The sequence below is a fragment of the Oncorhynchus clarkii genome, chromosome 16 (genome assembly GCF_045791955.1).
Source record: "Oncorhynchus clarkii lewisi isolate Uvic-CL-2024 chromosome 16, UVic_Ocla_1.0, whole genome shotgun sequence".
Taxonomy (NCBI): domain Eukaryota; kingdom Metazoa; phylum Chordata; class Actinopteri; order Salmoniformes; family Salmonidae; genus Oncorhynchus; species Oncorhynchus clarkii.
The window spans coordinates 39,573,939-39,600,383 of record NC_092162.1 but is presented as its reverse complement, the minus strand read 5'-3'; the positions used below and the strand labels follow the sequence as shown (position 1 = coordinate 39,600,383).

Sequence of the window (26,445 nt, the reverse complement as noted above, 5' to 3'; positions counted from 1 at the left end):
TCTCTCCTTAGACTCTCTTTCTCTCCCTAGACTCTCTTTCTCTCCCTAGACTCCCTTTCTCTCCTTAGACTCTCTTTCTCTCTCTAGACTCTCTTTCTCTCCCTAGACTCTCTTTCTCTCCCTAGACTCTCTTTCTCTCCCTAGACTCTCTTTCTCTCCCTAGACTCTCTTTCTCTCCCTAGACTCCCTTTCTCTCCCTAGACTCTCTTTCTCTCTCTAGACTCTCTTTCTCTCCCTAGACTCTCTTTCTCTCCTTAGACTCTCTTTCTCTCCCTAGACTCTCTTTCTCTGCCTAGACTCTCTTTCTCTCCCTAGACTCCCTTTCTCTCCCTAGACTCTCTTTCTCTCCCTAGACTCTCTTTCTCTCCCTAGACTCTCTTTCTCTCCCAATACTCCCTTTCTCTCCCTAGACTCTCTTTCTCTCCCTAAACTCTCTTTCTCTCCCTAGACTCTCTTTCTCTCCCTAGACTCTCTTTCTCTCCCTAGACTCTCTTTCTCTCCCTAGACTCTCTTTCTCTCCCTAGACTCTCTTTCTCTCCCTAGACTCTCTTTCTCTCCCTAGACTCCCTTTCTCTCCCTAGACTCTCTTTCTCTCCCTAGACTCTCTTTCTCTCCCTAGACTCTCTTTCTCTCCCTAGACTCTCTTTCTCTCCCTAGACTCTCTTTCTCTCCTTAGACTCTCTTTCTCTCCCTAGACTCTCTCTCTCTCTCTCTCCCTAGACTCTCTCTCTCTCCCTAGACTCTCTTTCTCTCCCTAGACTCTCTTTCTCTCCCTAGACTCTCTTTCTCTCCCTAGACTCCCTTTCTCTCCCTAGACTCTCTTTCTCTCCCTAGACTCTCTTTCTCTCCCTAGACTCTCTTTCTCTCCCTAGACTCTCTTTCTCTCCCTAGACTCTCTTTCTCTCCCTAGACTCTCTTTCTCTCCCTAGACTCTCTTTCTCTCCCTAGACTCCCTTTCTCTCCCTAGACTCCCTTTCTCTCCCTAGACTCTCTTTCTCTCCCTAGACTCTCTTTCTCTCCCTAGACTCTCTTTCTCTCCCTAGACTCTCTCTCTCTCTCTCTCTCCCTAGACTCTCTTTCTCTCCCTAGACTCTCTTTCTCTCCCTAGACTCTCTTTCTCTCCCTAGACTCTCTTTCTCTCCCTAGACTCTCTTTCTCTCCCTAGACTCTCTTTCTCTCCCTAGACTCCCTTTCTCTCCCTAGACTCCCTTTCTCTCCCTAGACTCTCTTTCTCTCCCTAGACTCTCTTTCTCTCCCTAGACTCTCTTTCTCTCCCTAGACTCTCTTTCTCTCTCTGTCTCTCTGCTTTTTCTTCAGCTCTCAGTTTGGTTTTGAGAGAGGAGTTAATTGCTTAGAAGTGAGTGACAGGGGAGAGGTGTGTGTGTGTGTGTGTGTGTGTGTGTGTGTGTGTGTGTGTGTGTGTGTGTGTGTGTGTGTGTGTGTGTGTGTGTGTGTGTGTGTGTGTGTGTGTGTGTGTGTGTGTGTGTGTGTGTGTGTGTGTGTGTGTGTGTGTGTGCGTGCGCCAAACCCTCTGGAAGTCATTAGTTTGAGAAGAAAAGCAATACTGTTGCCTTCCCCTCCCTCTCTCTCTCTCACATATTGTATTCCACTTAGAAAGTCCTGGGCCGGTTCCTTATGCCAACTGCTGATTCCTCCATGCCAACTCTTGCCATGAAGGGATGTCATTATTCCACTTCCTTAATGACGCCCTTAACATCAGGCGACGATGGCCGTGGGAACAGAACAGAACTGCTTTGTCATGGTTTGTTCACGACCGAGGCCCACCTGGAGCCTGAACCCATTCTGACCCTGCAGACCTACCCTGTCGACGGCGAACTGGGTTGAGATATTGGACGCGTTTTTACGCCGGTTTCCCCGTCTCCGCTATCGAATGGAGCTGTCCGTCTCTCTTCGCTTGTCGCTCGCCATACTCTCTACCCCCCTCTGCTGTCGGCTAACTCTGCTCTCTCTCTCTCTCTTCCTGTGTCTCCCTAGCAACGCGTCCTCCCGGGGGTTGCCACGTGGATGAGTTCCAGTGTCGCATGGACGGCCTGTGCATCCCCATGCGCTGGCGCTGCGACGGGGACACCGACTGCATGGACCTGAGTGACGAGAGCGACTGTGAGGGCGTGACGCACATGTGTGACCCAGCCGTCAAGTTCAGCTGCAGGAACTCCGGTGAGTTTGCGTTGGCCGTTTCAGCCGTCAAGAGAAATGGGCTAACCGCTCTCTCTTCCTGTCTCTTCCTCCAATGCTATTGGCTAACTGAGTCGGTGGCCTTTTTTGTTGTTGTTTGTTAATGGTTTTAATCAGACCAGTTAGTGAGGGTTCAGGAAGTCTGTGGTAGGGCAGGCTGTGGTGTGTGCGTGTGTCAGTTTTTTTTTCTGACCTCATCAGATTAGTCGGTGAGAAGTCCTGGTGTCCTCTTGCCCTACATCCTCTAGATGCCATTATAGTAACATCCATGTCTCAGAGCAAGTATTCTCCATGTAGTCATTGCAGCAGTGTCTGAGCGGTTTGGACACACACTGTCAAACACACTGTATCACTTTAAGAGAGCTTGTTATCCCAAGGGGCTTGTTGTGACAGAACATCACAACAAGCTGCTCTCTGGGAACGAGGATGCCTTTTACCCACGGTGACCCCTTGGTGCTCCGGGGATTAAGATGTCTGGATTAACACGGCCAGAATTACTCTCGTTCTTATGATTGATTTCCCAGCAGCCGTCACAAGAAAGGCAACCATGTTTTTTTCCCCCCCAGAGTTCAGCACGTCATTGCCGTCATCACAATCTCTGTTTCTCTATTCAGAGTTGAGCTTGTCCCCTTGTGACTTCTGACCTGTACCCTTTTGACCTGTCCCCAGCTCGTTGTATCAGCAAGGCCTGGGTGTGTGACGGGGACAGTGACTGTGAGGACAACTCGGACGAGGACAACTGCGAGGCTTTGGTGTGTAAGCTGTCCCACCACGTCTGTGTCACCAACGACTCGATCTGTCTGCCCGTCGAGAAGCTGTGTGACGGCACTGACGACTGTCCCGACGGCTCTGACGAGAAACTCTGTGGTAAGAGCACCGCGGGCGCACACTTTCAAACACACACACACACACACTCGCTCACTCTCCCTACCCATAGCTACACCACCTTGGTCAAGGTAGGAATTGCCTCAAACCACACATCTCTATGATTTCTCCTCTCCTCTTCTCTCTACTCGCCACTCTCCACAGACCTGTGCTCCATAGACAACGGCGGCTGCAGCCACAACTGCTCCATCATCCCTGGGGAGGGCTTCATGTGTTCCTGCCCCCTGGGCATGGAGCTGGGCGCCGACAACAAGACCTGCCACATCATGAACCTCTGCGCCAAGCACCTCAAGTGCAGCCAGAAGTGTGAGCAAGAGAAGAGCAGCGTCAAGTGTTCCTGCTACGAGGGCTGGGAGCTGGAGACCGATATGGAGAGCTGCAAGAGCACTGGTGAGCAGAGGAGAGGGTGAAATGTTAGAGAGAGGGGAGAAGGTAGTAGAGAGGTAGAAAATGGATATATAATCTTGTTGGACATCCGATGAAAACCGTGGTTGTTTGTGTGAGTTATGGCGTTTTGTAAATATTGAACTTTGGGTATATCTACCATAAGAACGGAGACCACGATTAAGACCATGTGACCAAACAAGGACAATCTCCAGGGCCCCTATATGATCCCTTCCATATCCCATATTTCTCTACCCCCCCCCCCAGACCCCTTCAAGCCGTTCATCATCTTCTCCAACCGCCATGAGATCCGTCGTATTGACCTCCACAAGGGAGAGTTCAGCGTGCTGGTGCCTAACCTGAGGAACACCATCGCTCTGGACTTCCACCTCAGCCAGAACACCCTCTACTGGACCGACGTGGTGGAGGACAAGATCTACCGCGGGAAACTGTCCGAGAACGGAGGTGAGGGGGGAGCGTCTCCGTTTATTCAACTTATTACACTCATTTGGCTCTTTTTTCCCCCAGCTGGTGTTAGCAATTGCTTCGTGTAGAAACTGCCGCGCAGGTATTTTCCAGCCCTAAACGCCAGGTTTGGCAATTGACCAGTTAGTTATGACATTAATTTTGACAGTGGAAACTCTGCTTACCCAGCCGTGACGCACACTGCCCATATGAACATGGAACAAGAGTAGCCTATTGTGCATTTTGTACTTCCTATTTCGAAACATTAAAAAAACTGATGTTTTTTTTCCCCCACGTTTCATTTTATTGTATTAAAAACCAAGCATGGCCTCCCCTCCTCAATTAAGGCCCTTCTCTTGTCTGCCCAATGTATTCGTTAAAGTAGTCTAGACTGTCAATTAAAGGGATTGGCTCCTGAGACCGCTTGGCAATAACTCTAAATCGCCAAAGCTTTATTAAAATATCACGTTTTGAGAGGAGTAAAACAGTGAGCCGACATTCCCTTTAACTACAGTATGCATTGTAGGCAGGCCCACATTTATTTTAGCCGTGCAGGTCCTGTTTTGGAAGTGCCTGAAGGACCCCCTTCCGTGATGTTGGCTACGTGTCCATGGCCCGTCATGAAGCGAGAGACGAGAACCTCGTGAATACCGGTGAACCTCGTATTCAGAGGTTATCCGTCAGCATGTAGGAATTGCTTGTTTTCTGTTTCATAGGTTCAAAACCCAAGCCCTCCCTTAAGCCTACTGTATCGAAGGCTGGTTCAACGGCAATTTTTCTCCCCTGGGGATTTTATGGTGTCATTTACATTTTACATTTATTTATTGTTGTTTTAAAAATAAATAAAGATTCCTTGTTTTTCGTTGAATTGTGTTAGAATGATTCACCTTCCTAGTTTTGTGGCAACAACGTCCGTAGAGCGCGAGGTTCAACTCTGTGGACGTGTGAATGCAATCTGATCTGTGAAATAGTTTCCCGATTTATGTTCAGAAAACATAGGCCTATTGGGGAGCAGTATCACGATGAGCGGACGTTCTCCCTTTCTCTTTACGTTGGATCTTTGTCCAGCTCCTGAGAAACATGTGGATGTGCCTATAACCCTCCATAATCTGCGTTCATTGAATACTATGTACCCACAGGGAGAAATGATAGGGGTGACACAGCCTATTTTAAAACAAGAATTTGATTAGAATTATTTGTTCTCTTTTTAAGGCCTCATCAATAATGTCTTTAATCTTGCTTATTGTTTGGCATGTCCGTGCTCAGCCATATTTACATTAGGCCTAGCTTCTATGTCCGTGTGAATGCTATTGAAGCCGTGCAATTACTGAAACACATTTGCAGTCCACGTTGTTCTAAGTTAACCTATTTAATAAAGATGGGATAGTCGACATGTTTGTTTCTGTAAGCTGTTTAACAAAGTATGACGGACTAACATTGGAATTGGAGTTGATTCCCAGGCAATACATAAAATAGTGTAAATGCACAACCTTGACGCAACCACATATTTTGCCGTGGAGCACATTCTAACGGGCCAAGCCTCGACACACCCAGGACGTGTTTACTCATCAAAACCCAGCCCTTCCACGCCAATGCCTGCAAGGGCGCCGATTGAATTGTAATAGTGAAAACATTTAGAACCTAAATCACTACCGCCTGAGGTTTACGGTTGGGTTTGTTAAAATAGAGCCCATGACGTGACAGTCAATACAAACTGAAATCCAAATATCAATGGATCAGGGGACAACAGCAAAAAAAAAGAATGGGATCTTAAAGACATGCTGTGACGATGACTGCTGTCACACAGAGACCAGGATGGTGGCAGGAGATCTTTCTGGAAAACCCATCACTAATGTGTCGAAAGGTCTGCTTGGTCTTGCGTCAGCCAACATAGAAATGGCTTCGAATTAGAAAGCGTCTGGAAATTGAGTAGAAAGGACTGTGTTTTTTCCTCTTTAGTCTGAGGACAAACAGAAATGAGTTACAAAGTTTGCACTTTCTCTGAATGTACTTCCCCCGTACAACAGTGTTGTCTCAGGGTAGCCTCGCCTGTCAAATCTAGTCAAGATGTATATTAATGTCCCCAGCATAAATCCCCCAGACAGGTCACAGCTGGCCCGTGTTCTCCCCCCAATGTCCCAACCTCAGACCCCTACCACCCCACCCCCCAACCCCAGGTCTGTTGGCCAATCAAGGGTGTGTTCCCAGAATCCAACAGAAGAAATCCAGACACACACACACACACACACACACACACACACACACAGAGAACGACGGAAGGCTTTGTCTCTTCAAATTTGTCTCACCACTCCTTTGCGTGACTGCAGCCACCCTGGGGCAGAGCAACAGACACACATACTGTGTTGTAGCGTAGGAACCAGCGTATTCCATTAGTCCCTGTTCCCAGGCCCCCTCCCACGCCTCTAACCCTCTTAAAAACAACCCTCCCTCCACCATAAATCAGCTTCTGCTGATTTAAGATCTTTCCGTGTTTAGTTGTAGGGCCGGGACAAAAGCAGGATCGCCATAGTATCGTGGCAAAGGGAACAAATGAACGGATTTAACTTCTTTAGGAAAACGGCCATAATGTTGGAAACAAACATCATGTTGTCATCCGGAGTCACATTTGTTTTCCAAGTCATAGAGCACAATATTTTCCCAAACAGCAGGTTTTTTCTTTTTAAAGGACCAAAGAGTTTGCGATGCTTCGTGTTTTCATTATTGCCATGGAAAAAAAACATTGCTACGCTGGTTTCGCCACAGGGTCAAACATGCCAACAACAACAACAACAACAAGTTTCCTCCCTACACACACAGACACACACATACACAGCCTCCCCACCCTCCCCAGGCAAAGCCAACTGTGGTTCCAGCAGTATAACAACAACCAAGCTGTGAAGAGGCCCTCTCCCTCTCATGCTGTAATCTAATGACTGTTGGAAGGCCATGTGAAGGACTCCACAGAATCATCAGCTGTCCACCATTACTGCGTTGCTTTGCCAGGTTTTTCCGGGAACTGTGTGTGTCTGTGCGCGCGCACAAGTGGGTTTTTTTTCTCAAAAGTTTCCCAGAAGTCACCACCTTCGTTCTGCCATTGTTAGCAAATTGTTGCTCGAAATCCCACAGTGGTAAGCAGTGCCATGCCACTGACCTGATTCAGGTTCCACAGAGAAGGAATTCCAAACAGTCCGCTCAGTTTGTCAGCGGTTTGTTACAGCGAAGCCGGTGCGCTGCTGGATAGAGTTAGTCTGTAGCTGCTGTCCTTTGCCATGAGCTAGACAGACATGTTGTATTACGCCAGCAAATATTGCCCCGTTTTGCAAAAAAAACATTTTAATACGGCCTGGTCCACTGTGTCCCATTTCTGTCACGTCCATTATAAGAGAGGAGTTTGACCTATCGGATCAGGTTATTTTCTTCCATTTCCGTCTTACAATTTTTTTGTCTGTGTGTTGAGGTCAGTGATGGGAGTGTCAAACAAATCTAGAGTTTCCCAAATGCAAGGCCTTAACCCAGCCATCTCCCATCCCTCTCCTCTCCCGACCCCTGTCCTCCTCCCAGCTCTGACCACCTTCGAGGTGGTGATCCAGTACGGCCTGGCCACTCCAGAGGGTCTGGCTGTGGACTGGATAGCAGGGAACATCTACTGGGTGGAGAGTAACCTGGACCAGATCGAGGTGGCCAAGCTGGACGGAACCATGAGGACCACTCTGCTGGCTGGAGAGGTGGAGCACCCCCGGGCCATCGCCCTGGACCCCCGAGACGGGTGAGAATGAAACCATTGAACCACCACGGTGACCGATACCATACCACAGATACTATAGAACTGGAAATAGTAGATCAAATACAAGCAATGGTACCCTTAAATAACTTCTGTATATAACTGTAAAATATATATATATATAGATAGTCCCCCTTCACATATTCAGACTCTGTGTGAATGACTACCGCTGAATATTCATGAATGTGTCTCCCTCTCCCTTTTTTGTTCTCGTTGTCTTCCTCTGTTGTCAGTATTCTGTTCTGGACGGACTGGGATGCCAGTCTGCCCAGGATCGAGGCAGCATCCATGAGCGGTGAGGCCAGGAGGACCATCCACAGAGAGACTGGCAGCGGTGGCTGGCCCAACGGACTGACTGTGGACTACATGGAGAGACGCATTGTATGGATCGACGCCAGGTACTGTTGCTCTCCTTACCGCACACACACACACACACACACACACACACACACACACACACTCACCCATGCGCACTCTCCCCAGGTCTGATGCCATCTACTCTGCTCTGTATGACGGCTCTGGTCTGATCGAGGTGCTGAGGGGTCATGAGTACCTGTCCCACCCCTTTGCGGTCACCATGTACGGAGGAGAGGTGTACTGGACAGACTGGAGGACCAACACCCTGGCCAAGGCCAACAAGTGGACCGGCAACAACGTAACCGTGGTCCAACGCACCAACACACAACCCTTCGACCTGCAGGTGTACCATCCCTCCAGACAGCCCCAAGGTAGGTGGCACGCACACAAATCATCAACGCGGAAACAAACAAACCACCCCACACTTCCCAGCTGTCTCTCACTGCTAACTGGACAGTGACACACCAAAGGGCAGGACTGCAGAGAGGTTACACTCCAGACCTCCTGAACCCAAACAGACCAATCCTCTGGGACGCCTAACCGTCACTACTGTGTGATGCGTTGCCTCCATGTTCTACGAGACGTAGCGTAGTTTCTAACACCTTGTAGACACACACACACACACACACACACACACTGTGGATCATAAAGGCCCCCCACTGCAGTATTTGGCCTTTCAGACTGGACTTACAGGCTCTTACTCTGAGATGCTTTCTGGATACGGGCCCTGATCTGAGGCTAAGGAATACAGAGCTGAGGTCTCACTGGCCAGTTGATTGACAGCTTCCCCCAGTCCCTCTGACACCGATGGGGAAACAAACCATGCCTGACGATGTCTGACTCGATCCCTATCCGTGTCTCGCTCTGTCCTCTGCTCCCTCTAATACTCGATCCCTATCTGCCGACCGCTCCCTTCACTCAGTCTCCAGCGCGATGCTCTGTGATGGAAGTGTTTTAGTAATTGAATCAAATAATAGCTTTATTTTTATATTTTATATTTCTCTCTCGTTACATTTGCCTTGGTCGAAATTGAATAAGAATCGAGTCGATGGAACATGGTCACAGTGGACCCAGATCTCTTTCATTTAAACATGTCTTGGTCCTCTCTCTCCCTCAGCTCCTAACCCTTGTGCCACCTCTGATGAGCAGAGCCCCTGTTCTCACCTGTGTTTGATCAACTTCAACCAGACGTTCTCCTGTGCCTGTCCTCACCTCATGAAGCTCCAGGCTGACAAACGCACCTGCAAAGGTAGGAACACACACACACACACACACACTCTCTCAGAGGGCTGAACGGTGACCAATAGGTCGACATTTACTGTAATTTAGAAACACCCAATCGGACGACTGTCGTACTAATGAGAATAGCTTGTTTTTTAGTTCAGCCGCTCTTGGATATGATCAAATACTGCCTTTTTGTAGTTTCTGGATCGTAACCATTCCCCTGTACCCCCCCCCCCCCCCCCCGCCTGTCTCTTCCATTCTCTCTCCAGAGTCTCGCCAGTTCCTGCTGTATGCCCGTCAGATAGAGATCAGGGGAGTGGACATAGACAACCCCTACTATAACTACATCATCTCCTTCACGGTGCCAGACATAGACAACGTGACCGTGGTGGACTATGATGCCGTGGAGCACCGGATCTACTGGTCAGACGTGCGAACCCAGACCATCAAGAGAGCTTTCATCAACGGCACCGGAGTGGAGACCGTGGTGTCTGCTGGTAGGATGACCGCTCTTTCAAATACTCTAATACTAATTTGTTTATTGAATCTATAGGTAACTGCCAAAATAAAGGAAACACCAACAGTGTCTTAATAGGGCGTTGGGGCACCACGAGCCAGAACAGCTTCGATGCGCTTTGGCGTTGATTCTACAAGTGTCTGGAACTCTATTGGAGGGATGCGATACCATTCTTACACAAGAAATTCCATCACTTGGTGTTTTGTTGATGGGGGTGGAAAACACTGTCTCAGGCGCCACTCCAGAATCTCACATAAGTGTTCAATTGGGTTGAGATCTGGTTGACTGAGACCACACACACACACACACACACACACACACACACACACACACACACACACACACACTGAGATCTCTTCTTCTAGCCATGGTAGCCAAAATAATGGGCGGCTGGGCATTTTTATCCACGACCCTAAGCATGATGGGATGTTAACTGCTTAATTAACTCAGGAACCACACCTGCTTTCAATATACTTTGTATCCATCTCAAGTGTTTCCTTCATGTTGGCAGTTAGTTGCCTGTCGTTAGTGGTTTAGTTAAATTTGCCTGTATTGTGTGTTTTTTTTTCAGACCTGCCCAACGCCCATGGTCTGGCAGTAGACTGGGTGTCTAGGAACCTGTTCTGGACCAGCTATGATGCCAATAAGAAGCAGATCAACGTGGCCAGACTGGACGGATCCTTTAAAAACGCTATTATCCAGGGCCTTGACAAACCCCACTGTCTGGTCCTGCACCCTATCCTGGGGTGAGTACACACACACACACACACACACACACTGGAGTAGGAATGGAGTTTTCGAATAACACGACGACAGCAAAAGAACGTTGATGTTGTCACGGTGATTTCAGTGACCGTCAAACCAAGCTTAACGTGTAACAGCGGGTCATGTGTTTGTCCTTCTAACAGAAAGATGTACTGGACTGATGGGGACAACATCAGTATGGCCAACATGGATGGCAGCAACCGTACCATGCTCTTCACCAATCAAAAGGGCCCTGTGGGTGAGTGGGGGAACACTAACACTCTAGTGTACAACAATGCTGAGCAAGTGGGGAAAAGTGAGAGTCAGTGTGAGTGCGTGCTTGAGTGTGTGAGTATTGTTTCTCCGTACCATGTCAGGTTTTTCCCCCGCCCTATTCAGAGAAAGGAGTCATTGAAGTCGCTTGCATTGTTTACCGTAAGTCAATGTGGCAGTACCGTGTTTGACCACTAGATGCCGCTGCTCCTGCTATATCACGCCTCACTACTTTATCCATTTTGCTGGTCTCCTGTGCTTTATTAAATAGATCACCACATTTCCTTCACAATTTTGTGTCGACAACCAATAGATTTAGCTCATCGTGAAAATAAATTGGGTAATAAACCCTCACAATTCAAGTCCTCCGTGAAAACAATTCAGTTTGTCAGTTTCTCTTGCGCTTAATCTGTGTCCCAAGAAACGACCCCGTTGTGTATGGTTTGTTCCTTTCAGGAAAGTTCTGGATTAGTTACTGTTAGGCCTTTCCTGATGAACAAGCAAACCATTAGGCTGCATCCGTTTGAATGGTTTCAGTGTTATGTTCTTCAATGGTGAAAAGTACCTGTTTCCAACTACAGACAACCTTTTGGAGCAGTCAGAGAATGTGGGTGTAGTTATATGTCCCCTTTCTGTCCCTGCCAGGCTTTTCTATAGACTACGGCACAGAGGGAGTGTTTTCTGTCCTGTTTGTCCCCTTCAGACCTGTCTGAAGACTATGCCGTAGGCTGCGTGAGTGAACGAGAGAGGTCTGACTGGGATCGTGTTGTGCTAACTATATCCTATAGGCCTGTCTATAGACTACGACCGTGAGCAGCTGTACTGGGTCAGCTCAGGGAACGGCACCATCAGCCGCTGTCAGATGGACGGCTCAGGCCTGGAGGTCCTGGACGGGGTCAAACCAGGCAGGCTGACCAAGGCGTCCGCTCTGGCCATCATGGGTAAGGCGGAAACGAAGCTACGCTTGGCTGAAATGAGGTCTTTATAATTTGCGTTGCCCTGTGGGTTAGCTACTGTGTTAGTGTTATCTGTGAAACCGTTGTTTTTTTTGGTTGTAATTCGTTTGTCTATTGTGTCTGTCGAGTCTGGAATTAAATGCAGTTTGAATCCGAAAAAGCTTTATTGCCCATTAACATTATTTGCCTAACTTTAACCAATCACCTTTCTAGTCTCAACTTAACCAATCACCTTTCTAGTCTCAATTTAACCAATCACCTTTCTAGTCTCAATTTAACCAATCACCTTTCTAGTCTCAACTTAACCAATCACCTTTCTAGTCTCAATTTAACCAATCACCTTTCTAGTCTCAATTTAACCAATCACCTTTCTAGTCTCAACTTAACCAATCACCTTTCTAGTCTCAACTTAACCAATCACCTTTCTAGTCTCAACTTAACCAATCACCTTTCTAGTCTCAACTTAACCAATCACCTTTCTAGTCTCAACTTAACCAATCACCTTTCTAGTCTCAATTTAACCAATCACCTTTCTAGTCTCAACTTAACCAATCACCTTTCTAGTCTCAACTTAACCAATCACCTTTCTAGTCTCAACTTAACCAATCACCTTTCTAGTCTCAACTTGACCAATCACCTTTCTAGTCTCAACTTAACCAATCATCTTTCTAGTCTCAACTTAACCAATCATCTTTCTAGTCTCAACTTAACCAATCACCTTTCTTGTCTCAACTTAACCAATCGCATTTGTTTCTGCCCTCGGGGAAAATATGGAATCAGGGAAAACTCTGCAACGTCGTGTGAAACATCCATTTTAAACCACTGTGTGCTTGTGGTACTGAATGTCTATGCTGTGTGTCTAGGTGACAAGCTGTGGTGGGCCGACCAGGGGACAGACCAGATAGGGACGTGTGATAAGAGTGACGGGGGGAACTGGAAGGTGCTGCGTAACAACACCTCTCCTATGATGCACATGAGAATATACAATGAGAGCCTGCAGACAGGTGCAGGTAGGACGTCGCACGTACCATGTTGTCACACCTACCATGTCCCGCTTTCCCACCTACCCGGTCGAAGCTCCGACGAGCTAACGAACGAGAAACAACATGGTGTTTTTTTTTTTAAAGTGAGTTTTCATTATTGTTTGGCTGTATTTCTTTTCCCCCTCTGTTGTCCCAGGCATCAACCTGTGCAGTAATAACAATGGAGACTGTTCCCAGCTGTGCCTGCCCACCTCCTCTAGCACCAGAGCCTGTATGTGTACTGCAGGCTACAGCCTTAAGAGTGGACAGCAGTCCTGCGAGGGTAAGAGACCGCACACACACACACACACACACACACACACACACACATTTTGAAACACTTTATTCAAATCCACAAATCGCGGTACGTCACAATGGGATTCAAAGGTCACAGGCGCTTGGACAGTCGTGGATATAGAAGCACCTCATCTGTCCTCCCTCTCCAGGTATGGGCTCCTTCCTGCTCTACTCGGTACATGAGGGAATTCGAGGAATCCCCCTGGACCCGTCTGACAAATCTGATGCCCTGGTGCCCGTGTCTGGCACCTCGCTGGCTGTGGGCATCGACTTCCACGCCGGTGAGTGTACTGCTTGTGGGCCTACCAAAATCTCGAAACAGGAGTTTTGGTTTGAGGATCAAGTCACTTGAGCGTTAATGTGTCGTCACGCCAACCGTACTGCAAAGATGTTTCCCCAAACTGTTCCTACGCTGTACCTGCCTACAGTCTTCCAAGTAACACATATTATCCAGAGCAATTAGGGTTGCGGCAGATTCCCCCCCCCCCCCCCACCACCTAGTCGCTCCGGGATTCGAACCGGCGACCTTTTGGTTACGGTCTCAATGCTCTTAACTGCTAGGCTATCTATTTTAGTAGGACTTTATTTTGCTAACGGTAATGATTATTGTATCCGGTTACGAACGGTCATCACTTCTGTCTCGTAGAAAATGACACGATCTACTGGGTGGACATGGGACTGAGCACCATCAGCCGAGCCAAGAGAGACCAGACGTGGCGGGAAGACGTGGTGACCAACGGCATCGGCAGGGTGGAGGGCATCACTGTGGACTGGATCGCAGGTCAGAGAACAACCAGAACCGCAACCACATACACACGCAGGGACACGCACACACACTGACTCCTCCCATCCGTCCCCTGTCAGGTAACATCTACTGGACAGACCAGGGCTTTGACGTCATCGAGGTGGCCAGACTCAATGGATCCTTCTGCTATGTGGTCATCTCCCAGGGCTTGGACAAGCCCCGCGCCATCACTGTGCACCCAGAGAAAGGGTATGTAGTTGGGGCTGGGACTAGGGATTGGGTGTCTGTGTACCGTAGTGCTCTGTGTGTCTTAACATGGTTACTTATAGGTTGTTATTAGTCCAGCAACCAGTTATGTTTGCATTTTGATTAATAATTACAGGCAGTAGCTTGTCATATGATGGGGAAACTGTACATTTTTGCCTTCAAACTCATATGAGTGTGTGTGTGTCTGCGTGTGTGTGTGTGTGTGTGTGTGTGTCTGCGTGTGTGTGTGTCTGCGTGTGTGTCTGCGTGACCCTGCAGGTATCTGTTCTGGACAGAGTGGGGCCAGGTCCCCCGTATAGAGAGGGCCCGTCTGGATGGCTCTCAGAGATTAGTCCTGGTCAACTCCAGCATCATGTGGCCCAACGGAATTTCCATCGACTACAGGGTACAGTCCACACACACACACACGCATCCATCTTTCAGATTCACGCACACCCAGCGGTTTTTCCTTTTTAGAAACCGGTTTGAGTATTTGTCTGATTGTGTGTGTGTGTAGGAGGGGCTGTTGTACTGGTGTGACGCGCGGACCGACCGGATCGAGCGCATCAACCTGGAGACGGGAGAGAACCGAGAGGTGGTGCTGGTTAACAACAACATGGACATGTTCGCTGTGTCCGTCTTCGAGGGCTACATCTACTGGAGCGACAGGTGAGCTCCCTGCTGCCCTATCCCCGTCACCTCCTCGGTCTCGGTTTAACCCTTTAATATGCTACCCTGCTACGGTATGCCTGATTTACTCGACGAATGAGCATTGGCTCCTTTTTAAGGAGCGTAGGCCACAGACGAACAGTTTCCCCACATTGTTATACCGTCCTGCCATTCACCAGACTTAGACTCCCATGGCGTGAGTGTCGTTGAATAGAATTTGTGTTTGTTTTTACCTCCGAGCCTGTTTGAGCGTGACTGTGAGTGTTTTGTTTTGCCGTGTTGGACCAGGACTCACGCCAACGGTTCCATCAAGAGAGGCAACAAAGACAACGCTACGGAATATGTGTATCTGAGGACCGGCATCGGTGTACAACTAAAGGACATCAAGGTCTTCAACAGGGACCGGCAACAAGGTAAGGACTTTTAACCCCTAAGAGAAACCCACAGAGAACATGTGTGGCAGGGTTGGGATCCGTTTCATTTTAAATCGGTCCACGCGGGAGTTTAATTGACTCTTCAAATGAAAAGTCAATAAAAAGGAGCAGTTATTTTGAACAAGGATTTTTAATTCCCTTCCTGGATTGTCTGAAATGGAATTCCCTCTAACCCTGGTGTGCTTGTTTTAAGTTGTGTGAGACTGATGTGACTATGAGACTGACGTGCGTGTGCTCTCCCTCAGGCACCAACGTCTGTAAAGACAACAACGGCGGCTGCGAACAGCTCTGCCTGTACCGCGGCAACGGGGAGCGAACGTGCGCCTGCGCACACGGCATGCTGGCCGAGGACGGCCGCGGCTGCCGCGACTACGACAGCTACCTGCTCTACTCGGAGCGGACCATTCTGAAGAGCATCCACCTGTCAGACGAGACCAACCTGAACGCCCCCATCAAACCCTTCGAGGACCCGGAGCACATGAAGAACGTCATCGCTCTGACCTTTGACTCCCGCGGAGGAGGGGGGAGGGGAGCCAATCGGATCTTCTTCAGCGACATCCACTTTGGAAACATCCAGCAGATCAACGATGACGGCTCAGACCTCAAGACGGTGGTGGAGAGTGAGTATTAACGTTGACGCTGTTATGTTCCGCTGTCCGCAAGAGGCAAAACATTCTGGCGGATCCTCTCAACGGAGGATCGCGTGGAATTGGCCGTTTTAGCTGGGTGTTCACGCACTCGTACACGTGTGGGTTTTTAATCCGCTTGTGCTATTAAAAAACAGGAAGAAAGCAAATGGCCTCAGCTGAGGTAATTGTGTTTATTGAAATGAGGTTGTAAGACCGATCTTATTCAAATCCAACATGTTGCCCCACTGTCCATAGAGGGGTCCATAGTGGTCCTTAAATGAACCATAGAAAGGTCATAGTGTCCATAGAGGGTCATTAAAGCTCTACAGAATATCTGTTAAGTATCCACAGAATGTCCATAGACCTTTCATAGTCACCCTTAGAATCCGGGTAAGGGTAGGGTTGGCGTATCCAGCTCCACGGGGTTGAAGGGCCGCACCATGTCCCTGCCCCTGAACACCCCCGGGCACCCTGCCGTACACCCTGCCGTACACCCCCTGCAACCCTCCCATCTCTCCCGGCCCAAGTCCATCAGATCCCTCCTGAACTTATTGGACATGAACACGTAGAGGACGGGGTTAACCACCGCGGCTGAAGACGCCAGTAGGCGGATGAAGATTGCTATGGAGCGGTAGCTGGAGACACCATAGATCTTGACCCCTGTGAGGGAGAGAGCGAGAGGGATAGAGGTTTAATCCAGTCCACAATATTACAACAATTGAAAAGACAATACAACAGATTATTGTGGTACCCAAGAGGGAGAACATGAGGCCGTAGGAGGGCAGCCAGCAGAGGGTGAAGACCAGCACCAGCAGCGCTGACGTGTGGGTCACCTGTGGGTCACAGAAGTAAACAGAACATTAGAATACATGGAGGTAAAACTAGAAACGACACTAGAATGGATCACGGATATCCCGGCAACATGACTACAGGACGGCGGCCACCTTGGTCAGGTTACCTGGCTTTGGTAGCGCTCCAGCTGGGGGGCACGTCCCGACACTCTCGTCTGGCGCAGGAAGCAGTAGATCTTGGCGTACATCATCACAATAACCCCCAATGGTATCGCAAAGCCAAACAGGAACAACGCCGTGCTGTACACCAGCTGACTGAGGCCGCCCAGGAAGGCGAAGCAGTGTAACGGGCTGGACACCGCCACCGTGCGGAAAGCAAACTGCGGAGCTGCCAGGGCTACGGCGGGAACCCAGAGGAGCACCACGGTCAGTTTGAGGCGGCTGTGCATGCGAGAGCGGAAGGACCAGGCGGGGTGGACCACAGTCAGGTAGCGGGTCACGGCGAGCGCAGCCAGCGTGAAGACTGAGGCGGAAGAACAGGCCACGCCCAGGAAGCTGACGACCTAATAATCAGCATAACACAATTGTAGAGCGTATTTCTCATACCCAAGGCACTATACAACATGATCCTAAAAATACTGTTGAAGCTCTAAGTAAAGGAAGTACATAAAAATACTGTTGAAGCTCTAAGTGAAGGAAGTACATAAAAATACTGTTGAAGCTCTAAGTAAAGGAAGTACATAAAAATACTGTTGAAGCTCTAAGTAAAGGAAGTACATAAAAATACTGTTGAAGCTCTAAGTAAAGGAAGTACATCAAAATACTGTTGAAGCTCTAAGTAAAGGAAGTACATCAAAATACTGTTGAAGCTCTAAGTAAAGGAAGTACATAAAAATACTGTTGAAGCTCTAAGTAAAGGAAGTACATAAAAATACTGTTGAAGCTCTAAGTAAAGGAAGTACATCAAAATACTGTTGAAGCTCTAAGTAAAGGAAGTACATAAAAATACTGTTGAAGCTCTAAGTAAAGGAAGTACATCAAAATACTGTTGAAGCTCTAAGTAAGGAAGTACATCAAAATAAATAAAGTGTATCCCTAGTCAAAGAATGAAAAGATGGAGGGATGTAGGACCTTGCAGAGGAAGCTGCCGAAGGGCCAGGAGCCCAGGGCGATGGCCGCGGTGTGGAAGGGTAGGCAGAGCAACAGCAGCAGGTCAGCAGCACTCAGAGCCAGCAGCAGGGTGTCTGTCCCATGAGGAGGCTTTCCACCTACACACTCGACCACGGTGGAACAAATTATTATTTATTTTTTCACGCTTTCAATGTGTCGTCCTCTGGGGCTCTTTTTGCTTTTGTACTTAACATTTAAAAACATTTTTTTTAAGACTTTCTAACTGTACAAAATTTGTACCCCAAAAATCTATCAATCACCTCGCCTCCTGCGGCCGGCCAGGATGGAGATGACTAGGCAGTGGCCCGCCAGGCCTGTCACCAGGATGAGGCCGTCCAGCATGGGCACCAACAACTTCGTCATCCCGGTCCCATTGCCCTGGCCCCCACCACTACTACTGTTACACAAAGCTCCCACATCACTATTGTTCATCAGCAGCATTTCACCACAGCTCTTTGTTGCCAAGCAAATTTGAATTCTATTCTATTCTGTCCTCCATAGATACACACACGGCGACGCTGATATAACAGACTGCTAATTATCACTAATCTTGATAGTCCTTATAACTACTGTCTGATAATAGGTGACATTACAGTAACACTGTCTCTGACACTCGTCCCCAACGCCCCTCCTCCCAACGTACCCTCTCCTACTGTAAAACCTTATCACTCGTAACCACATTGGCACTTCCAACACGACGACTGACAGGTTCACTGACACGTTCCCGTTGACAGGCAGCAGCTAACTGAGCAGTTAAGGTCTTTCATGCTTAGGAGCATGTGAACAATGCATCGGTGTCTGGGCGGTTCTTCCTTGTCTCGAATGCAGTTGAGATTCCTTTGTGTTTCCACAGCTTAGACGATGTGACAATCTTTGTCTGGGCGCTTTCTATTTGACAAGAATGCCGCATCGATTTCTGTTGTTTAGTTTCTACGGTCCCTGGCCAGAACACCCAACAAGACTATAATCTCGTAGAATCAGGGGTGTAGTAGTGCACTCCAGACTTCCAAAACAAGTTTTAATGATCCAAGTTTGCACACAAATACTTCTTCTTAGAGACTATTACATTGAGAGGAGGGGTCCATTCCCGACGCTGGCTGCAACTGGCTGTGTTCCATATCAGCACCCCCTCCCCCAAAGAAGTTGGTGATTTAAAAAAAAAAATGTCTATCCAGTCTCTTCCTTTAATGTTGCATTGATTTGTTGAAACCAAGCAACACTATACTACAAAGGAGTGTCTGTCGCTGCCTGTCGTCTCAGGTGCCATTTAAAAGCAGTCAATTCTACTTGAAGCTAAGTGCCTCGCTGCGGTGCCTGTGGTGTTGTCGTCCGTTATGAGGTTCATTCAGCTCTCCTGCCTGCCTGGCCACAGATTCAGATTCCTCGGGTAGCTAGAGGAGAGGGGGAACAACCAGGAACGCGAGAGAAGGAACGAAGACAAAATCAAAAGAGGACACAATAAAGACGAGGGGGGGAAAGAGAGGGCTTTGTTGTTCTGGAGAACGATACTCCCTGTTCGTCTGTCGGATAGGTAATGTTGCCAGTGCTGGAACAGCCCGCTTCTCGTTTAACTACTGTTTGAACAGGGGCTGAGATAGGAGCGGGGAGGAGGGGGGGAGTCACAGAGGTGTTTCTGATTATAAGTAACAGCAGAATGGTTCAGAACACACTAACCCTGGCAGGTACATCACATTTGTATAGCTTTACTGATTAACCAGTTGTTTGCTAGCGTCCTGGCCAACATCCTCCTTTTTGTCTGCCCTTGTCACTAGGAATTTCAAGGATGGAGAATATTGACTGTGGCTTGGACGCCAACCTGGTAGAGTTCTGGTTGGTTAGCTTTAAACGCTGGCCTCTGCTGTGCAGGGATGTTTTGCCTGTTCTTGCTGTCGTCCCTCTCTGCTACAGTTTGACTGCTTGTCTTTAGGTGCACAAAGATTTCCAGCCCTCCTCCGTCCACCTTAAACACCTGGGAGAAAAATAACTCGTTGTTGACTTTTGACCATGAGCAAACAGTTACATGGAGTGTCCAGGCTTTTATTATTGAGCCGTTGCTGTCGTAAAAAATGGACCGTGGCGTGACGCCAGCAGATGCTGGGAAACCCTGAGAAAAGCCCATAAGGGGTGACCCTTGAAAGAGTTTTACAGGGGATTGTGTTTGGGTGTCCTCTCCTCTGTCGGGTGTCAGTCACACAGCTACTTGAGTCAGAAAAGGGTTTCAGTATCCTGAAATGGAAACTGTAGAGGGAGAAGGGGTGTGTGTGTGTGCGTGCGCACGCGTTCTGGCGGTGTCTTTTTTTATTTTCTTCCTGGATAACAAGTCACCATGCATAACAGGGTCTGTGGGGAGAGGAGCGGTGTGTGTGTGCAGGCAGTCAGCCATGAAATGACAGGATGATACCGAACAGCAGGCATGGCAAGGTCCTTCACTCGTAGCACTGTGCCGTTTGTCCTTTCTTCTCTCGTTTCCTTTTCTCCTTTCTTCTCTCTCTCTTCCCGTCATTTCTTTCCTCCTTTCTTTTCTCTATTCTTTCTCTTTTCTCGTCATCTTTTCTCCTTTCTTTTCTCTATTCTTTCTCTTTTCTCGTCATCTTTTCTCCTTTCTTTTCTCTATTCTTTCTCTTTTCTCGCTTTCTTTTCTCCTTTCTTCTCTCTCTCTTCCTGTCATTTCTTTCTCCTTTCTTTTCTCTATTCTTTCTCTTTTCTCATCATTTCTTTCTCCTTTCTTCTCTCTTTTATCACCGTCTGTTTCTCTCCCCTCTCTCTCTTTCTCCTCAGCTGATTTGGATGGACGTGCCCATATAAGAACCTTTTCCATTGCCATTTAACAACTACCTTCCTGGAAAGTTGACCATGCTTGCAACCTATTCCATCGTTTAATGATAATTCATGATTTAGAGTTGAATTCACCCCTTAAAGGACCTTTTGTAGAGAGGTTTGCTCCCTTTGCCAATACTACATACATTGAAGTGTTTCCTTCGTTCTTTCTGCTGTAGTTGTTTGGACTTGCTTCCTTCTCAGCAGGCGATGCTCTTTCATTGGCTCTCTTGGTCCGTTTGCTTGAGACCCACCAAGGTCCGTGACAGTAGTATTGACTGTGCTGTGACCACTACACTAAAGGATGACAGGGTGCTGAAACCTGAATCATGTCTTGTCCTGTTGTACTGTCCCAGTCCCTCAATAGGGCCTATACCTCTACTGACTGTCTTTCCCCCTCTGTGTTCTACCCCCCCCCAGATGTAGGCTCAGTGGAGGGTTTGGCGTACCACCGTGGCTGGGACACCCTCTATTGGACCAGCTACACCACCTCCACCATCACCCGTCACACGGTCGACCAGAGCCGACCGCAGGCCTACGACCGCAACACCGTGGTCACCATGTCTGGAGACGACCACCCCAGGGCCTTTGTACTGGACGAGTGTCAAGAGTGAGTGGCAGCGATGTTCTTTTGTGTGTGTGTGTGTGTGTGTGTGTGTGTGTGTATATGTATATATATATATATATATATATATATATATATATATATATATATATATATATATATATATATATATATATAATATTTTTTTAATGTAGAATTTGAAGGAGTGTGAATGACTTTTGAAAGCCACTGACAACAACTACTAGATTTGAATTGACGGCTGGAATGTCAAACCGTAGCTGTTTGGTCAGTTTTATTAGTCTGTTACTGGAGCGGTTTATGCGTTGAGTCCATTACTTTGTCTTTCTGCCATATTGTCTGTTTGTTTTATGTAACTGACCATTTTCCCAAGCTATTTTTAACTCGCCCTTTACTTCCTGTTGTCCTCGTCTTACCAGTCTGATGTTCTGGACCAACTGGAACGAGCAGTCCCCCAGTATCATGCGTGCCAGTCTGTCTGGTGCCAACGTGCTGGTGATCATCGGTAATGACATCCGCACCCCCAACGGCCTGGCCATAGACCACCGAGCAGAGAAACTCTACTTCTCCGACGCCACGCTGGACAAGATCGAGCGCTGCGAGTACGACGGCAGCAACCGCTACGTGAGTCACCTCCGTTTCCTGTGTCAACTCTTGTTACCGTGGCGACTTCTTGGGACGCTGTTGACGCCAGCCGCCCGTGGACTCCCAAGGGTCTGCGGTTATGTTCTCTTGTCTAACCGGTTAAAAAAATATATGTTCTGAATTGTTATCGAAATAACATCTCTAATACTTTTGGTTGTTTGAAGACGAGCCGCTTTTCTTACCAACCATGTGACTTCCCCCCCACATAGGTGGTTGTGAAGAATGAGCCGGTGCATCCGTTCGGCCTGGCGGTGTATGGAGACTACATATTCTGGACTGACTGGGTCCGCAGGGCCGTGCTCAGGGCCGACAAGTTTGTGGGCAGAGACATGAGGTTGCTGAGAAATGACATCCCCCAGCAGCCAATGGGAATCATCGCTGTGGCCAACGACACCAACAGCTGTGAGTGATGGAACTCGTGGGGAAGGGGGGGGGCGGGTCGTTTATGCTGACGAACTACCAATGGAGTCCAACGTCGTCTTAGATGGCTTCAAATTGGCACGCTTAATCGTGTCCATGCCGATATTACGCAGGGCTACTGTGCAGTTTCAGTATTTAAAGGCTATGCGAGTACATTTAATTGATTTTGGTTCTACCAGGTGAGTTCTCTCCCTGTCTGATCAACAACGGGGGCTGTCAGGACCTGTGTCTGCTCACCTCGGACGCGAGGGTCAACTGTAGTTGCCGTGGAGACCGCAGACTCCTGGAGGACAACTCCTGTTCGGGTGAGAAGGGGTGGGGGCCTGGGGACATTGTCAGTCAATAGGCTCTCGTTAGGGGGGTCACGGCCTAGGTTAGGATGCGCATGGTGCTGACGGTCTCTGTCTCTCCCTGTCCCCTACTACCGTAGCTCTGAACACGTCGTGTGGCAGTGTGGACGACTTTGAGTGTGGCAACGGGGACTGCATCAACTACAGCCTGACCTGTGACGGCATGACCCACTGCAAGGACAAGTCAGACGAGAAACAGTCGTACTGCGGTGAGTCTGTGTGCGTGTGTCTTTTTTTGGGGGGGGGGGGGGTCATACTGTATTGGTCATAGTAAGGCAGCTAGAGCTGGTCTTCCTCTCTGCAGCGAACCGGCTGTGTAAGAAAGGCTACAGGCGCTGTATCAACGGCCGCTGCATCGGCCACATGTTCTGGTGTGACGGGACTGACGACTGTGGAGATCACTCCGACGAGCTGCCCTGCAACAGTAAGTAGTGTGTGTGTGTGTGTGTGTGTTTGCGTCCGTGTGACTATACCCGTTCTAATGTGTGTGCATTCTCTAGTGACCCTGTGCAAAGTCGGAGAGTTCCAGTGTCGAGATGGAAGCTGCATCTCCAACACCAGCCGGTGTGACCAGGTGGTCAACTGTGAGGACGCCAGTGACGAGATGAACTGCTGTAAGTCTACAGGCCGTCTCTGACATGTCAGATATCTGTGAAGAAAGGTCATTTTTAGCTCAGTAATGGCGTACGGAGGCGTCTGCCGTGGCTAGTGCGTCCGTTTTGAACGTATCCCACCATGTGATGAAAAGTATTGCCATTTCATCCCCCACCCCGTGTTGAACGTACAGACGCCGTTCCCTAGGAGCCCCTCAACTAACCACCTAACGGTTGTTCATTCGTGTATGACGTCTCTCCTCCCCAGTGCCAACTGACTGCTCCCGCTACTTCCGTCTGGGGGTGAAGGGGGCGACCTTCAAGAGCTGTGAGAGGACCACGCTGTGCTACCTGCCTTCCTGGCAGTGCGACGGCAACAACGACTGTGGAGACTACTCGGATGAGAGAAACTGCCCAGGTAACAGACAGACAGATCTTACCGTTCTCCTTTTAGGGCCTATCGGGCAGTATATCATTCAGCCAGCGCTTTAAACAGTCTTCTTTTTCTTTCAAACACTTTGAGCGTTTGCTTGAGCCTGCCCAGAGTGACAAAATGGGCGGGGGTGGCACTTTTGGGACTGCTCCATTGGTTACATTGTGCAGGAAAGGAAGCATAGCTATTTGAACCCCCGGTCTGACTCATTGCCAAACGCCTTTAGGATCGTCAAAGCGTTACAGTGTACTCTCCGTCTCTCTCCGCCAGACAAGAAGAAGCTGAAGTGCCCGGTGAACTTCTTTGCCTGCCCCAGTGGTCGCTGTATCCCTATGAGCTGGACCTGTGACAAGGAGAACGACTGCGAGAACGGCGCTGACGAGACCCACTGTGGTCAGTCTCCTTGACCAATATAGAGATACCTTCTGTGCTTCCCTGTATTCCCTTAGCTGATGTAATGCAACTTTGTATTGTACTGTTGTGCCACAAAGATCAAAACGGTGTGGTCTCCCTGCGTATTCAATAGATAAACACAACCAGCATGGGGTCAGAGTTTAATAATTCAGTCAACCTTTTAAAAAAAAATATATATATATATTTTTTTTAATTTGGTGATAAATCTATTCTTGCACAAAGTAACCCAGATTAAATTCGCTAACATTTTCCCTCTGTCTTTGCAGATAAGTTCTGTACGTCCACCGAGTTTGAGTGTGGGAACCATCGCTGTATCTCCAACCACTGGGTGTGTGACGGCGCCAACGACTGTGGCGACAATAGTGACGAGGACAGCAGATGCAGTGAGTGGCTCAACCGACGACACCTACGATTTATGGCCCCAGGCCACACCGAGTTCTCTACCATACCCTCTGCTGACATTGGCAGCAATTACCAACGCGATTCCCAAATTCTCCCAAACATATTTGCACAGGAGGAGCCTGATTCGTTGGTTGGTTGCTTGATCCGGTTCATTTTTGTCGACCGCTACTCGAAAGTGATCTAACCTGTTCATGTCTCTGCCGTTGCCATAGAAACCAAGACGTGCAGCCCCGAGGCGTTCCAGTGTCCCGGCACTCATGTGTGTGTCCCTCAACGCTGGAAGTGTGACGGGGATAAGGACTGTCTGGACGGGGCGGACGAGAGCGTCAAGGCTGGCTGCTGTGAGTCGTAGTCTTTAGTTTGCGCCGCTGTTCAGGCACCTTGGTTTGAGTAGGAGGCGAGCCACAACACGTCCACAAATGTCCTAATAATATAGTATAGTACTCTGCCCCTATGGGTTGTACCCATCAAGGCTGGCTGCTGTGAGTTGGAGAACAATCTCTCAACAGCTCCTCTACTCACTCCATAATCATCACCACGCCTGAATTGGGCTTCGGTAGTAGAACTAAGGAGAACGTTCCCCATTTAGCTGTGGTATTAATAGATGAATGAGCATCAGACTTCCATTCCGTCTGTTTTAGGATTCGTCTTAATGATATGATCAGCGGAGACTTAAATGGCAACGAGTTGAAGACTGTTGTTAGAGACTGCTACGGTTACGTGGCGTGTCGTTCATTTTTGCCACGCCCTCTGTTTGCTAACCCGTTCTCACTTTCTCTCGCTCTGTTTTCTCTCCCTCTCCCTCTCAGTGTACAACAACACCTGCGATGAGAATGAGTTCACGTGCCAGGACAGACAGTGTATCCCTAAGCACTTTGTGTGTGACCACGACGTCGACTGCTCTGACGGATCCGACGAGTCCCCACAGTGCGGTGAGTGTGTGGCGCTGCGTGAGCATAGAGGAGGAGAGAGACGGGGATGGAGTGATGCTGGCGGTTGTGATGTGTGCGTCTTTTTGTCAGTTCCTCCTTCCCTTAACCGCCGACCTGACAGTGCAGGATAACTGGCGGGTTTTCAATATACGGTTATCGTTTCCTTCGTCATTACCCCATAACTGAAAGGATAGGGACATTTGACAGTTATAGAGACACAGACAGATGTCTCAGCGCTGACATATGCCTACCTCTCCACCCGTGTAGAGTATCCTACGTGTGGGCCGGAGGAGTTCCGCTGTAACAACGGCCGTTGTCTCAACCAGAAGAGCTGGGAGTGCGACGGAGATTTCGACTGTCAGGACCGCTCTGATGAAGCTCCCAAGAACCCCCGGTGCACAGACTCAGGTCTCACGGACACACTGTGTTCTATGTCTGTACTGTGGAAATGTATAGTACAACACTGTGTTCGTGTGTCATTTTGTGGTTGCGTTGTTTAAGTAATCGCCTGTGGCTTCTGCTGAGAAGGCCATAGCGTCCCTTACGGTAGGTTTTGTTTTGGTTGTGAATTTTTTAAAAAAGTTAAGAGTTAACTATTAAGAGTTTTTTTTAGCAACCAGGAAATGGCGGAGCGAGTTCTGCGTAGTGCATCTTTTCATGTTCTCTGTGGTCATTGCAGTAAAGCGATGTTGGCACTGCTGGCCCTTCTGTCTGCATAACCTAAACGGCAGTCTTTTGCTCCGCCTACAGAGGGGAAGTGTAATGACTCTGCCTACATGTGTCATAACGGGAAGTGTCTTAACGAGACGTTGCTGTGTGACCGTAACGACGACTGTGGGGACGGCTCTGACGAACTCAACTGCTTCATCAACGAGTGTCTCAACAGCAAGCAGAGTGGCTGCTCCCAGCTCTGTGAGGACCTCAAGATAGGCTTCAAGGTAAGGGGGGGGGGGGGGGGGGGGGGGGGTCTGCTTTTGTGCACGTTGCCAATATTTCTACCTGTGTAACACAACCTGGAAATTCTGCGATATTATCAATTCCGTCCACCTCAGTCTCATCTCCCTCCTATTG

At 48.6% G+C, this 26,445-nt stretch overlaps 2 protein-coding genes across 2 annotated transcripts in view; one reads left to right on the top strand and one right to left on the bottom strand.

The window, feature by feature from the left end:
- Nucleotides 1-26,445, top strand: part of LOC139368422 (low-density lipoprotein receptor-related protein 1-like) — a 138,190-nt gene that overhangs the window by 88,059 nt on the left and 23,686 nt on the right. Inside the window, exons 22-56 of the mRNA XM_071107291.1 lie at nucleotides 1,996-2,178; nucleotides 2,866-3,063; nucleotides 3,226-3,471; nucleotides 3,733-3,930; nucleotides 7,492-7,696; nucleotides 7,945-8,109; nucleotides 8,195-8,439; nucleotides 9,186-9,317; nucleotides 9,562-9,789; nucleotides 10,381-10,555; nucleotides 10,718-10,812; nucleotides 11,615-11,767; nucleotides 12,646-12,792; nucleotides 12,962-13,087; nucleotides 13,251-13,382; nucleotides 13,748-13,882; nucleotides 13,966-14,095; nucleotides 14,372-14,498; nucleotides 14,610-14,761; nucleotides 15,050-15,174; nucleotides 15,441-15,815; nucleotides 21,023-21,212; nucleotides 21,605-21,809; nucleotides 22,040-22,232; nucleotides 22,430-22,555; nucleotides 22,681-22,809; nucleotides 22,905-23,024; nucleotides 23,101-23,214; nucleotides 23,462-23,611; nucleotides 23,897-24,019; nucleotides 24,307-24,423; nucleotides 24,655-24,783; nucleotides 25,252-25,374; nucleotides 25,642-25,782; nucleotides 26,125-26,312. Coding sequence (XP_070963392.1) covers nucleotides 1,996-2,178; nucleotides 2,866-3,063; nucleotides 3,226-3,471; nucleotides 3,733-3,930; nucleotides 7,492-7,696; nucleotides 7,945-8,109; nucleotides 8,195-8,439; nucleotides 9,186-9,317; nucleotides 9,562-9,789; nucleotides 10,381-10,555; nucleotides 10,718-10,812; nucleotides 11,615-11,767; nucleotides 12,646-12,792; nucleotides 12,962-13,087; nucleotides 13,251-13,382; nucleotides 13,748-13,882; nucleotides 13,966-14,095; nucleotides 14,372-14,498; nucleotides 14,610-14,761; nucleotides 15,050-15,174; nucleotides 15,441-15,815; nucleotides 21,023-21,212; nucleotides 21,605-21,809; nucleotides 22,040-22,232; nucleotides 22,430-22,555; nucleotides 22,681-22,809; nucleotides 22,905-23,024; nucleotides 23,101-23,214; nucleotides 23,462-23,611; nucleotides 23,897-24,019; nucleotides 24,307-24,423; nucleotides 24,655-24,783; nucleotides 25,252-25,374; nucleotides 25,642-25,782; nucleotides 26,125-26,312 — 5,720 coding nt within the window. The remainder of the gene's footprint in view (nucleotides 1-1,995; nucleotides 2,179-2,865; nucleotides 3,064-3,225; nucleotides 3,472-3,732; nucleotides 3,931-7,491; nucleotides 7,697-7,944; nucleotides 8,110-8,194; nucleotides 8,440-9,185; nucleotides 9,318-9,561; nucleotides 9,790-10,380; nucleotides 10,556-10,717; nucleotides 10,813-11,614; nucleotides 11,768-12,645; nucleotides 12,793-12,961; nucleotides 13,088-13,250; nucleotides 13,383-13,747; nucleotides 13,883-13,965; nucleotides 14,096-14,371; nucleotides 14,499-14,609; nucleotides 14,762-15,049; nucleotides 15,175-15,440; nucleotides 15,816-21,022; nucleotides 21,213-21,604; nucleotides 21,810-22,039; nucleotides 22,233-22,429; nucleotides 22,556-22,680; nucleotides 22,810-22,904; nucleotides 23,025-23,100; nucleotides 23,215-23,461; nucleotides 23,612-23,896; nucleotides 24,020-24,306; nucleotides 24,424-24,654; nucleotides 24,784-25,251; nucleotides 25,375-25,641; nucleotides 25,783-26,124; nucleotides 26,313-26,445) is intronic.
- On the bottom strand, nucleotides 16,097-18,552 carry LOC139367814 (galanin receptor type 1). Its single transcript, XM_071106151.1, has 6 exons — nucleotides 18,532-18,552; nucleotides 18,046-18,268; nucleotides 17,747-17,883; nucleotides 16,783-17,178; nucleotides 16,576-16,657; nucleotides 16,097-16,484 (listed from the first exon to the last, which is right to left on the bottom strand). The coding sequence occupies exons 1-6, from the start codon at nucleotides 18,550-18,552 to the stop codon at nucleotides 16,204-16,206; spliced, it is 1,140 nt and encodes a 379-aa protein (XP_070962252.1). The 3' UTR covers nucleotides 16,097-16,203.

Excerpts from the sequence above, each read along its gene's own strand:
- LOC139367814 (XM_071106151.1), bottom strand. The coding sequence starts at position 18,552 with ATGAAAGACCTTAACTGCTCA. Across the intron at positions 17,884-18,045 it reads GGCCGGCCGCAGGAGGCGAG|GTGGAAAGCCTCCTCATGGG; the intron begins GTGATTGATAGA and ends TCGAGTGTGTAG. Across the intron at positions 16,485-16,575 it reads CCTCATGTTCTCCCTCTTGG|GGGTCAAGATCTATGGTGTC; the intron begins GTACCACAATAA and ends TCTCCCTCACAG.